The 13,985-nt window shown below is 32.8% G+C and overlaps 1 protein-coding gene across 1 annotated transcript; it reads left to right on the top strand.

Moving 5' to 3' along the window:
- On the top strand, nt 3,209-3,896 carry LOC109721968 (non-specific lipid-transfer protein 2-like). Its single transcript, XM_020249805.1, has one exon. It carries the CDS (start codon nt 3,286-3,288, stop codon nt 3,583-3,585), a length of 300 nt encoding a protein of 99 aa, XP_020105394.1. The 5' UTR covers nt 3,209-3,285; the 3' UTR covers nt 3,586-3,896.

The following is a 13,985-nucleotide window of genomic DNA, read 5'->3' as shown; positions in this document are numbered from 1 at the left end:
TTTTCTTGTATTTACATATCGTGGTTTTCTACCCCTCGAGGTAGTCGGTTTTCAAAATAGAGTTTCCGTGTGGGAAACAGTTTTAAAAAGGTTTTCGAATGATTTTTATGAATGAATAAATTAGAGTTTAAAAACAAAAGCTTCCGTGTGGGGAGCACTTTTAAATAGGATGTTTGTTGTATTGTGCATTGCATCATCCAGCGCCTAAGGAGTGCTTAGAGGCATGCATCATTCTAAGGATTGTTAGCTGTATGGAAATGCATATCATGCCTTGGTTGTTGATTGGTAAATGTAGATTGTGGTTGTGATCCTGTTGTATCCGTTGGTACGCCGTGCAAATACAAAGGAGACTCTGCCCGAGTGGACAGAGGAACTTTGTATTTGTGGCGGGTCTGTACGTCGCGTGGGCCAGGTAAAAAAAAAAAAAAAAAAAAAATGGCACGTTTTCCGCAACTCTATTTTAAAAAGGCTTTTAAAATCGGCCCCGGGGCGTGACACTTAGTCAGCATTTTACCTCATAGCGGAAGGTCGGATTGGATCGAGTGATGTTCGAAACAGCAGGAGGTCGGATTAGGCCGAATTATGTTTGAAGTGGCACAAGATTGATTGGTGCTAAGTCACAATCGAGACCTGTGGGTACTGTGTCTTTACGCTTTAAATAAATTAGTTGTATCTTTCTAATCGTTCGAATTTTTGGGATTAATGATTAGTACCAACGATCCGACGCATAGATACATGGAAACACCAGATTCAATGGCTTCTCCTTCATTGTGAGTTACTACATGAAAAGGGATCAACCTAATGAAAGGAAAGGGATCTCATTCCTTCTTTATCACATATATAACACATGTGACAATTATTGGAAGTTTAGTTGTAACATCTTGTNTTTTGAAATGATTTGATCATAAAGTAAACTATGTCGAAAAAATATAAAATTTTATTTCTAAAAACTTTAAATACCCTAGATCAGTTTTAACGGTGTGAATCGTTGATTTAAACACCCTAAGATCAAAAACGGGACTATAGTACCAGAGCCCCGGTACTATAGATAGTATAGGAGACTAGCTATATATATATATATATAAAATTTTTCTTACTCCAGAACACTATCTTTCTTACTTCTGGAAATAACCAAATTTTCATTTAAACGCAAAATTGGTCTAGTTCTTGCTTATACCTGAACTTGTACGTATCCATAAAATTAGTAGTTCTTATTTACATTCGAACCAAAGGAAGTCTTAGATTATACCATTCAAAACTCTCTCTCAAAAACATCTCTCCCTCCTCTCGCTTCCTTTCTTCTCTTTTAACTAAAACTCTCTTTCGAAATCCTACATATCNATTATTGGAAGTTTAGTTGTAACATCTTGTTTTGGCCTTTAGCTTTAGCTTTGCCTCTTTTAACCCAATGACTTGTGCAATCATATTCTAAAAAGGGAAAATTTTCAATTGGGTGTTTAGGGTGTGTTTGGTTCTACGCAAAATAGTGAAAAAAAAATTTCGGTGGAAAAAAATTTTCGGAGGAAAATAAATTTTACGCTCTCTAGCGTTTGATTTGTGGAAAAAAAAAATAGTTTTCTGTTATGATTGTTTGGTTGGTAGTTTTGTTGAAAGGAAAAAAAAGAAAAATTTATAAATAAAAAATTATTAAATATATTTTTTCTTATTGTACATATTATATATATTATTTATATATANTCCTACATATCCCAATTATACATTCTTATTTTCATACCACTAATGAACAAATATTTTTGAATGATTCGTTCAGATGAATTTCAATTCCATTTCTCATTTTTATTCCAATCATGAATTAAATTTACACGCCCAAAAATATTAAGTCTACAACCAAAAAAAGTTGTAATCATATAGCTCCCGTCTAAGGATGCCTAGGATTTACTAACCCCCTCCTATTTTTTGAAATCCTACATATCCCAATTATTCATTTCTATTTTCATTCTACTAATGAACCAAATATTTTTAAATAATTCGTTCCAATGAATTTCAATTCTATTTTTCATTTCTATTCCAATCATGAATTAAATTTACACACCCAGAAATATTAAGTCTACAACCAAAAAAAGTTGTAAGTCATATAGCTCCTTGTCTAAGGATGCCAAGGATTTACTAACTCCCTTCTATTTGAGGAGTGCTAAGTCTAGAAACAACTTTGGATTGTTGTCCTATAATAACTTCAATCTTATGATTATTTTATCTTTGCTTGTCTTATCATTTTTTTATTATACTAAATTAAAAGGAGTTAGTAAACTCTCAACATGACCCTTGGATAAGGGGTTGTAGGGATTAATTACAACCCATCTTTGCTATAGACTTAGTTCTTCTCATTTTAGCTCTTAGTAAATGAAAAATAAATAAAATGATGAAATTAGTGGAAGAACTTTAACCTTTGGATGAGGATGTTATAGTATTACAGTCTGTTTAGTAAATAAAAAAGTAGAATGATAAAATTAGTGGAAAAACTTTAACCATTGGATGAGGGTGTTATAGTATTACAGTATGTTTCGGATTGAAAACATACCATAATTACTCTGATAAAAAAAAAATGTTACCTGTAGGCTTATATAAGTATAAATCTTACAGCCCTTCCATCATATAGTTCACAAAAATCCAAATTAGGTTTTAATATTACAAAAAAAAAAATTGATAAACAAGCAAAAAATGAAAGACCTTGGTTAAATGGAGTGTAAGATGTACACCTAGTCTAAGGACTTGTTTAGTTCACTTATTTTGGGCTTTAGAATTGAAATGAGATTCATCGGTTCAAATAATTAATTAACTATTATTTGTTTTACAAAAATTATATTTCGATTCTCATTCTACTCTGGAATGAAAATGGCTCAATCGAGTTCTGGCTCAATGCGCCCATGCATATGAATATTGAATATATCTATTCCAAAGTAATTAAATTACTCAAAACCCCCTTCTTACAAATTACCTCCCCTCTTCATTCTTCATTGCAGATCTCCTCTTTCATAACCACACCTCTCTTTTCAAATTCTAGGTATCTCATTTATCCATTTCATTAATATGTAATAAATTAAATATTTTTGAATGATTCGTCAGTCGGTACCGGTTTCAATTCCGACTATGAGCCAAACACACCCTAGAAGCGCCCCCCTAGTGCGCATGCACTTGCAGCACTTGTGTGTCCACTATAGGCCAACTCTACAAATAGCACCTCCTCTCCCTTCCCCTCTCCTCTCACCCCCACCTCCCCCCACATACATACTCTTTTGTTTGTGTACGTGTAACTTGCAGCCATATATGATGGTGAAATCCTCCTCTTTCTTCTTCCTCCTCATCCTCTCATCCCTCCTCCTCCTCCTCCTCCTACAAGCTCCGGCGACCGTCGACGCGGTGACCTGCGACCCCACTCAGCTGATCCCATGCGCGAGCGCCATCATCGGGTCGGCCCCGCCGTCCGCCACCTGCTGCGCCCGGCTGAAGGCCCAGCAGCCCTGCTTCTGCCAGTACGAGAAGAACCGCAGCCTGCGGGGCTACATCAACTCCCCCAACAGCAGGACTGTCGCAAAAATCTGCGCGGTGACCTTCCCTTCATGCTAAGTGCCGAAACCAAATCTAAAGCCTCGAATATACCCTTTCTCTGAGCAATAATATTTAATATTAATTAATTAGCATGCATGTACGTGTGTATATAATATATATATATATATATATATATATGCATGAATGGAGAGAGGAGGCTTACTTGAATAAACGAAGTGGGATCGATGTTAATTATAGCATGATCAGTAACTTGTGTTGAGTGCATGAAATATTTAAGGCTTTGCTATATATTAAGGTGCTTTTTGTGCATGACATTAAAATAGGGGTCGATCCCTCAATGGGTATGAATATCACAGGTTTTTATGATCCGAATCCGACTCCACACGGGGAAGGTTTTGTAGATGCTAAATAGGCACATATAATTTTGGTTATGGATATAAAAATTAAAATTCCGATCTATTCAGATTTGATTATGATTTCTGCATGTCTAAATCGAATCGAAACGAAATCTAAACGCAAACCTGCATAAAAACCTATTATATGTATATTATATAATTGATTTATTTGAAAGAATTTAAAATTTTAAATAAATTGATTTTAATATAATAATTTTTTAAGAGTAAATAAAAAATCGAAAACTGGCAAAAAAATATATATATATATATATATAGACTCCTTACTACTGAACGTTTGTACAGTGTGTGATGTGACAGCGCTCACCTGCCCTCCTTATCGTGGAGTTTCCACCGAACTTTTTATTCATCCCTAATAATGTCTCATTATTAAGTGGGGCGATCAATAAGCCGAATACGAGTAAGTTAGAACTAGCTCGTATTCATTTCTTTATAATTAAATGGGCTGAATATGTCTTAGCACATTAAAATATTAAGCTAAAAAATTCAGCTCGTTTGGAACATAAGCTGCCTCGCAAGTAATAAGTTAGATAGTCGGCTCGTGTTTGGTTCTTTATTAAATCAGACAATTGTTGGGGATCCGGTACTCGCCCCGGTACCGAATTTTGTAAATCCGCAACCTGTTCCGATATCGACTGTTATTGAACCGATACCGATTGTTGGGATTCCGCAACGGAAGCTGTAGGTTACGGAAACCTTAGGATCTATCTAGATACTATCAAACATATCTAGAGAGAGGTGAATAGGTGAATAGGCCAAAAACACAATCTCAATGCGATAAAAATAAATGCACGAAAAATAAAATAGCACACCGAGATTTACGTGGAAAAACTCCAACTAGGAGTAAAAAACCCACGGGACCAACACGCGATAACAATCTACTAAGAAATAAAAGATTACAAGGTGATTAGTGAATCCACGGACTCAAACTTCTCTTTTATCTTCTCTAGATCTCGCGCACACTAGCGGGTTGTCCACGGCCGACGTCCGAATCCACGAACGCAACGTCCCGAATCCACGAAACGTCCATACTTTGAAAACACGAAGCTTTGATTACGCCGAATCCACGACGCCAACTCGAATCCACGAGCGCACTCCGTTCGGAGCAATATGAACAAGGTTGGTGATGATTTATTACTTAGATGATCATGAAAGAACCGTAGGAGATGTTTCTAAGCAATAGCTGGATCAATTCTCCATAAAGAACGAGAAATTAGGGTTTCAAGAATTGATCCGATAGAAACTTATTGTTGAAGATAAGAAAGAGAGCACTCAACAAGTTTCTAGGGCTTCAAAAAGATATTCTATACTTAGCCACGTTTTAGAAACACTCCCACATCTTATTTATAGGTTTAGAAGACATTAGAAATAGATTAGAATTGAAAAAACCATATTTGAAAACGCACGTCGGGTTCAGGGTCCGGACCTTACTCTCAAGGTCCAAATCTTGAAGGTTCGGACCTTGCTTTCAGGGTCCGGATCTTGAAGGTCCCGACCCTGCCTGCCAGGGTCCTGACCTTGACAACCTACCAACCAAGAAGGCTTATGGGGTCCGGACCTTGCTTTTAGGGTCCGGATCCTGAAACTTGGAAAACTGAGTTTTTGATTATTTTATTTATTTAAATCTATTCTAATATCTTCCAAATACTTGTAAATATTCATAAATCACCATCAACATAATTTAAACTTACCGAGCATTGTGGATTCAGTTTTCAAGTTTTCGATCTTTGTCTCTTTTTCTTTAAACCTTCAAAACTCCGACTTACTTCACGAAATATGCCAACTTAAAATCCGTAACAGAAGCGTCAAATCGAATTTTTACCATAAACCCGTCTCTTTAGCAGAAACTGATACAATTACAAAAGAGAGAAAAAACCAAAACAGAAAATATGCGGGTAAAATAAGATTCATCAAATAAGAGAAGAATACAACTGACTCCTCTTCTGCAACTGAGTAGCTACAATCCGAGCCCTCGTTTTGAATCTCTTTTATACTTCACTCTTCTTTTATAAATCTAAAAGACAACTCTCTTTCTCTCTCACATGCAGCTGTGCACTAGGTGTATGCAACCGGCCGACTCTCTCTCTCTGGTACAACCCACCAAAGAGTTTCAACGTTTTCACCGTACTTACCTCTCCAAAAGTATCCCACATGGTGCTTATATAATGCTTATAATAAAACGTACCCAAATCCTAGTATATTTAGGATTCCTACTCTAATAAATATTTAAATCTTAATTAATTTATCTCCAAAAGATTTAAATATTTATCCTAATCTAGTTAGATTCATACTCTAATTAATATTTAAATCTTAATTTATCTCCAACAGATTTAAATATTAATCCTAATCCAACTAGAATTAATCTACAAATCTAACCAAATCCTAACATTCTCCACCTTGGTTGGGTTTGTAGTCTTCAATCGCTGCGTCGAGCTCACCATGCAAGCTCCATCTTGAGCTTGTCTCCTCCGCTCGATGTCGCCACATCCGCCGCTCCGCGTCAAGCGACTGCACCTCCGCGAACTTTCGGAACCCAAACCGCCTTTGCTCCCGTTCTGACTGTGCTTCCGTTCAGAACGTATAAGTCCCTCGCTTGTTCGCCTCGCACACGACTCGATCATATATTCGGACACTCGTAGCTCTACCTGAAGTCGAAATATCGTAATCCTTCGAGTCCAACGCGTCTAACGAGATCAAATTTCGCTTCAAACCAGGAACATGCCGCACACCCGTCAGTGTCCTCATGACCCCATCATGCATTCGGATCTTCATCGTGCAGACTCCCAAAACTTTGCACGCCGTTTGGTTCCCTATCAGAGCTTTTCCACCCTTAATTGCCTTATAGGTGGTAAAAGACTCTTTCTTCGGGCATACGTGAAAGGAACACGCCGAATCGAGCACCCACGCGTCATCCGAAATTTTCGCACCTCCGGTCGCCGCATACAACACATCAGAATCGATCATCTTCGATTCTGCTCCCTGCATCGTCGTTGATACGTCTCATCCTGGTCCCCGACAATCTTCTCCTTCTGTCGCTTTAACTCCTTCGAATCATCCTAAAGTTTTCGACAATTGTGCTTTATATGCCCTTTCCTATGACAGTAGAAGCACTCCACCTCGGATAGCGGCTTCTTCTGTCTATCTCCGGTCGCCGATATTGTCGCCTCCTTCTTCGCTATCGTCACCAGCCCTACATCCTGACTTTGCGGGCCGGACTCCTGAGTCATCTTCAGCATCTCGTTTGAGAGAAGAGCCGCCGTGACCACCTCCACACTTATGGTCTCCTTGCCATAGAGCAACGTGGTCACCAGATACTAATATGTCGTCGGTAGCGAAGACAGTAAAATTAGCGCCTTATCCTCGTCATCCAGATTAACTCCGATACTAGTCAACTGGGCCACCACCTTGTTGAACTCGTTCAAATGATCATGTAGACTCGTTGTTTCCTGTATTCGCAGCGTAAACAGTCGTTGCTTTAGATACAACCTATTCGTCAAGGATTTGGTCATGTACAGATTTTTTAATTTCTTCCACAACTTCGTCGGTGTCGTCTCGCTTGCTACGTTGTAAAGAACCTGATCTGCTAATGATAGATGATGCATACTTAATGCCTTCCGCTCCATCTTCGTCCATACCGCATCCGTGACCTCCGCCGGCTTCGCCTCCTTCCTGTTCAACGTCTCGTCCAACTCTTACCGTACAAGGATCGCCCGTATTTTAATCTGCTATAATCCAAAATTGTTCTTGCCGTCGAACTTCTCGATTTCGAATTGTGTAGCCATCTCCGTCGATCTCTCCTACAGATCGGTAACCTTCAGCTCTGATACCAATTGTTGGGAATCCAGTACTCGCCCCGGTACTGGATTTTGTGAATCTGCAACCCGTTCCGATATCGACTGTTGTTGAACCGGTACCGATTGTTGGGATTCTGCAACAGAAGCGTTGAATCGGATTTTTACCATAAACTCGTCTCTTCAGCAGAAACTGATACAATCACAAAAGAGAGAAAAAACCAAAATAGAAAATATGCGGGTAAAATAAGATTCATCAAATAAAAGAAGATTACATCTGACTCCTCTTCTACAACTAAGTAGCTACAACCCGAACCCTCTTTTTGAATCTATTCTACCCTTCTCTCGTCTTTTATAATCTAAAAGACAACTCTCTTTCTCTCTCATATGCACCCGTGCACTAGGTTTATGCAACCGGCCAATTTTCTCTCTCTCTGGTACAACCCACCAAAGAGCTTCAACTTTTTGGCCGTACTCACCTCTCCAAAAAGCACCCCACATCGTACTTATATAATACTTACAATAAAACATACCCAAATCCTAGTATATTTAGGATTCCTACTCTAATAAATATTTAAATCTTAATTAATTTATCTCCAAAAGACTTAAATATTTATCCTAATATAGTTTGATTTATACTCTAATTAATATTTAAATCTTAATTTATCTCCAACAGATTTAAATATTAATTAATCATAATTTAACTAGAATTAATCTACAAATCTAACCAAATCCTAATATCGTTCTCTATCTCATTTCAGTCAGAAGGCAAGTTGGCTCGTGAATAGCGAGCTAGACTGCCGGCCCTATTGAGAAGTCTCGATTTGTTGTTGTACATCAATTTTACCTCTGTTAAAAAATTATAATCTTTCTTTCTAAAGTTATTTTTTTCAAACTTTATTGCTAGAAAATTTTAAAAAATTTAGATGAAGGCAAAACTAATATATAATAGCAAATTATCGAGGGCTCCCTAATGACGCATAGTTGGGAAACTTTCCACTAAAGTTTTATCCGCAAATAAGAAGCTTAAAGTAGTAAACCATATATAAAAATTTGAGAAATTGAGAAATTGATCTCTGTAGGGTTTGATAGAAAAGACGAGGAATTAAGGCCAAGATAAAAATTTGTTAAATTAATCTCGAATTATTTTTAATCCGAATCAAATTGTAATGCGTCCTAAATTTTTATAGAGAAAAATTAAGAAGGCTGATAATTCGTAATTATTCTAAGTATTGAAAATAGATTAGAATTAGAGTTATGGTGCTTTAGAGAGAGCTCGGACATCTCTCTCTCTCTCTCGAATTTGGTGTTAACTGATGAACACCCATGCGATGCTGCAGATATAAAATATTTTAATAATAAAATTAATTAATATTTTATAATTTTATTTTATTTATCTAATTATTAATTAAATTGTTTATAAATTAAAATAATTTGAATAAAAGTAATTTAAATCAGTTTATGTGCTATATAAATTTTTGTAAGAAGTTAATTACTACTAATTAAATTATTTTATATAGGCATATGTGAATGAACTTAGGGGAAAAACTATTGAAATCATTTTTAAAATTTTATATAAAGTAAGAAATTTAGTAAATTTAATAGATATATTAATTGTTAGTTATTTGTTATACAAATTTTCTGCGAAAAAATAATTATAGTTATTGAATTTGGTCAAATTTTGTATATTTGTTTAATTAACTAACATTAATCATAAAAAATAAAAGAATATAAAAAATCGGTTAAAAAAAATAAATTTGATGGGTCTATTTCAAAGCATCCTAATAGTTGAGGGGGTCTTCACACATATTTTACAAAAAAAATTTTCTCTTCAGATTGTAAGATACTTTAAAAACTTTTATCAAATTCATTAGTAATTTCACCATATTTAATAAGTTTAATTATCTTTGATAATTTTAATTTAACATAGTATAAAAATTTAAAAGTTTTTAGAAAATAGAATTTGAGTGGCTCTCAACTCAAAAAATTTATAGTTGAGGTATATCTATATATATTTCGTGCACATTAAAGGTGAAGATACTATTTCATGTACCAGATGCAAAAAATATTATTTTAAAAATCCCCAATACAAAAATTTAAACTTTGATAATTTTTTATACAGAGCGTTCCTATATAAAATATAGCTCGCAACTATGAAATTAGAATTTAATTAATTTATAATATTGTTATTAAAAATTGTAATATTTGTAGATCGGGTGTAAGCAAATTTTTTATTGTTGAGCAGTGGGTTGGAAACAGAAATCATTCCATGCAGTATAAACTTAAATCTTATACACTTGTAATATTTTGTACATACGTTTTTTTGTATGGTGCAGATTTTATCTATTAACTAAATTATATTTTGGTTTGAAAAATTAATAATTAAACAAATATGCACTACAATAAAAACGGTCTATAGCGACACATTTAAATATCGGTACAGGTCAAAAAAAGTGCTACTGGCTAAATTACCGACACTTTTGAAAAGTGTTGCTGTATGTGGGGTCGCTAGGTATATAGTGACAGTTAAAGAGTGCCGCTATAAGCTAAAAAAAGTGCTGCTAATTTACCAATACTTATTTAAGTATTTAGCAACCGCCGGAACTCTACCTCGTTGATGTGCTGGCGGAGGAGGAGGAGAGGGAAGGACTTTTCGTCTAGAATTTCAGTGGATTGAGTGAGGGGAGAAGGAAGATGGTAATCGATTTTTTTTTTTCTTTTTGTTTTCTTTTCTATTTGTAATCGGGCCAAACGGGCTGGGTGAGGTGGGTTGAGTAGAGTAACCTTTTATTCTTAGTTGGATTGAGCTTTATATTTAGTCATTAGTATATTTTTAAAAAAATTTTGAAATAAATAGAACACTTATATAAAAGTATTTCAAATATATGTCCCTATAATATGGGATAATTTCATAGATGCCCTTCCAGGGACTATTAATTTCATCAATGCCCTTCTAAAACCGATAATATCATGAATGCCCTCCAATAAATCAAAAATTATCATAAATACCCTTCACTAGTTAAGTTCGGTCAAAGTCCCTTTAAAATAGAGTTATATTTTTAAAATGCCATTTTTACCCTTTATCTCCCATTAACAGTAGAAATACTAATAGATATTTCAAGACAATTTCTATAAACCTAAATTTAATTATTTAATATACTAAATATTAAATTAAATTATTAATATATATTAATTATTAAAAAATATATAAAAATTGTATTTTATATATAGTATGTTTTTATATGATTTTGGTTTTGTTTTCGGCTTCGGATTTCGGTTCAGGTTTGGTTTAGATATAAATCAAAACCATAATTGAGTTTGAATATAATGTGATTTTATTTTTTTTGTAACTTTAACTGAAACTATCCGTACTCAGTATCGATTAAGCTCACCCCATTTAAAATCGAATTCAAATAAAATTGTGTACCTATATCAATTCACATTCCTAATCAGCAATAGTAATTTTGAAATAAAAGATAGATTTAATTTTTTTTCCTATTTAATAAAAAATAAATCAAATAACAATATGCATGTATTTTTTTGTCGACTAAAAAAAAGAGAGTTTTGTTCGTAGGCTAAAATATATTATATTTTAGTTTTTTAATGTATTTAATGGAGAAAATTATTGAGAATAATTTTGGTTAAAAAAATTTTTAAGCTTCCAATATTAAAAAAAGATAGGAAAAATCCTCAACTTTTATTTTTATTTAAATTTTTATACATAGTTATTTACTTGCCAAAATTTAAATAGAGCCACTAGATTTGGTAAAATCATCAAAAAATTTGATAAAATTCTCATTTTTCATACACTAAAATTAGTTAATTTTTTAAAAAACTAAAAGTTAATGGGTTGTCAACTAAAATAATAAAAGTTGAGGGAGCAGTTTCAAAATGGCATATAGTTGAGAGGGTCTCCATACATTTTTTTGCTTAAGGCATAGTTGAGGGCAAATAGGTCATTTTAAAAATTAACCCATCTTTAACCTTTTAATAACTATAGTAAAGTTAAGACAACTGACGGTAGGGGTATTGGTGATAATTTTAAGTGTTTACAGGGGTATATGTGATATTTTAAACTTTATAGGGGCATATATGATATTTTAAACTTTGGGAGGGGTATCTATGAAATTGCCCCTATAATTATATTGTAGTGATGTTAGAGATACGTGATATTTTTATAGATCTGGTGGGGATATGATATTATTGAAGTTGAGGACAGAGAAGTATGGGAACGGTCCTCTGATGTGACTTAACTTTCTTTTAATATAGCAGTAAGTATCGCTGGCGACAAGTTGCAACATGAGGAGATGGGACTTGGAGAAAATCTAGCAGATGGGTTGACTAAGTCTCTCGTCTTTTTTTTTTTTTTTCTCTATCTCTCAATCTATCTCTCTCTCACACTCTCACAATATTTATTTATTTATTTATTTATAATTAATTAATTAATTAATTTATAAACTAATTTGGAACTCAAGAAAAAATCTTTTTTTATTTTGGAGAGTTGTGGGGCCCACATCAATTTTTTGAAAGATTAATTATACATTGAGTCCCAATCTTTCCACTCATTTTTATTTTGATCTCTAATCTCCAAACTTTGCATGTTTTTTGTTTTATTTTACAAATAATTTTTTAAGGATTAATTATATAATAATAATATAATATTTGGCAACAGAATCTTTTACAATATAAAAAATATCTATTTTGATTTTGCGTGCCTTTTGATTAGTCGTATTTTTTGTGCTTCTGATAATTATCTACTGATTTCTTCGCTAATTTAAATTTAAAAGTCAAATACTTTATTAGTTGTTTGTGTAACGATAAAAGTTAATGAGGGTACAATGAATACGTTGCCGCTAAGAATACCAAACATAGTACTTTCACTCCAGTTAATTATTTATTTTTGTTTGTAAATTCTATCTTAATGATAATAGAGAAATATTATTTATCTTTTTTAATACTGTAATGAACTGTTGTTTTATTTTAAACTAATTTATTCATTTTACTTATAAGGTTTAAATATTTTTAGAAAGAAATATACTTTAATTTTTAATTATTTAATACGGAAATAAATAATATTTAAAAATATTAATATATAATATGAAAAAAATAATTTTAATATTTCTAATAATTTATTATTGTACTGGCTTCACGCCGCGAAGCGCGGGTTCTTAACTAGAATTATTGAAGTTGAGGACAGAGAAGTATGGGGACTGTCCTCTGATGTGACTTAACTGTCATTTAATATAGTAGTAAGTATAGCAGTATAGATATTGGTGTCTGGAGTAAATAGGTAAGTTGATCTTCATCTTTTGGATGGCTATTCTGCTAAATAGCAACAATTGCAAAAACTATAAACATTTTGTTTAATAGATTGAAAATAAAAATGAGATTAGGCTAAATTATAGAAAACTTTCGTATAATATTTGCTTTTCCATTTTTTCTTTTGATTTTTAAAAATCTATATTTTGTGTCTTAAAATTTCAAAAATATTTTCAAAAGAGTACAGCATTAATGGTAGGGGTGTCAACGAACCGAACACGCACTACTAGAAAATTAGTCATTAATGGTATTTATTTATGCTGCGAAATGATCAACAAATGCTGCTAAAAGTTTTAGCAGCATATGACAGCATTACCAATGTTGCTAAAAATATTAGCAGCAATTATTATAAATGCCGCAAATGTAAAATCAATTAGTGTTATTAGGAAAATGCCTCTAAAAGGGATTAAATGCTAATTTTAAATTGTTTATTAGTGGCACATAAATATAATGCAGCTAATATAAATATCTGATTTTAGAAATTAAAATTTTAGAATTTTAATTTTATTTTAAATTTTTTTGAGATGCTACCCGCTTTGTTTATTTCTTTTAGAAATAAACTTTGTTGGAAATGTGAATCAACTAGGATTCGAACTTGAGACCTCGAGTGCCAACCACCAAGCTCTTTGCCACTTGCGCTAGTGACTATTTATAATGTATATTTTAATTTTTTAAATTTTAAGTTTTCTATTTTAAAATTTTAAAATTTTAAATTTAGATACTAAATTTAAATTTTTAATTTAAAATAAATTTAAAAATTTAAAATTTAAAATTTAAAAATAAAAAATAAAAAATTTTATAATTTAAAATTTAAAATATAAATTTTAGAATTTTAAATTTTAAATTATAAGTTTAATCTTAAAAATTATATGTTTCCAATTTTAAATTTTAATTTTAAAATTTTTAATTCTAAATAAAAAGGGATATATTAATA

The sequence above is a fragment of the Ananas comosus genome, linkage group 16 (genome assembly GCF_001540865.1).
Source record: "Ananas comosus cultivar F153 linkage group 16, ASM154086v1, whole genome shotgun sequence".
Taxonomy (NCBI): Eukaryota; Viridiplantae; Streptophyta; class Magnoliopsida; order Poales; family Bromeliaceae; genus Ananas; species Ananas comosus.
This window is presented reverse-complemented; position numbering and strand designations above follow the sequence as displayed.

Excerpts from the sequence above, each read along its gene's own strand:
- LOC109721968 (XM_020249805.1), top strand. The coding sequence starts at position 3,286 with ATGATGGTGAAATCCTCCTCTTTCTTCTTCCTCCTCATCCTCTCATCC.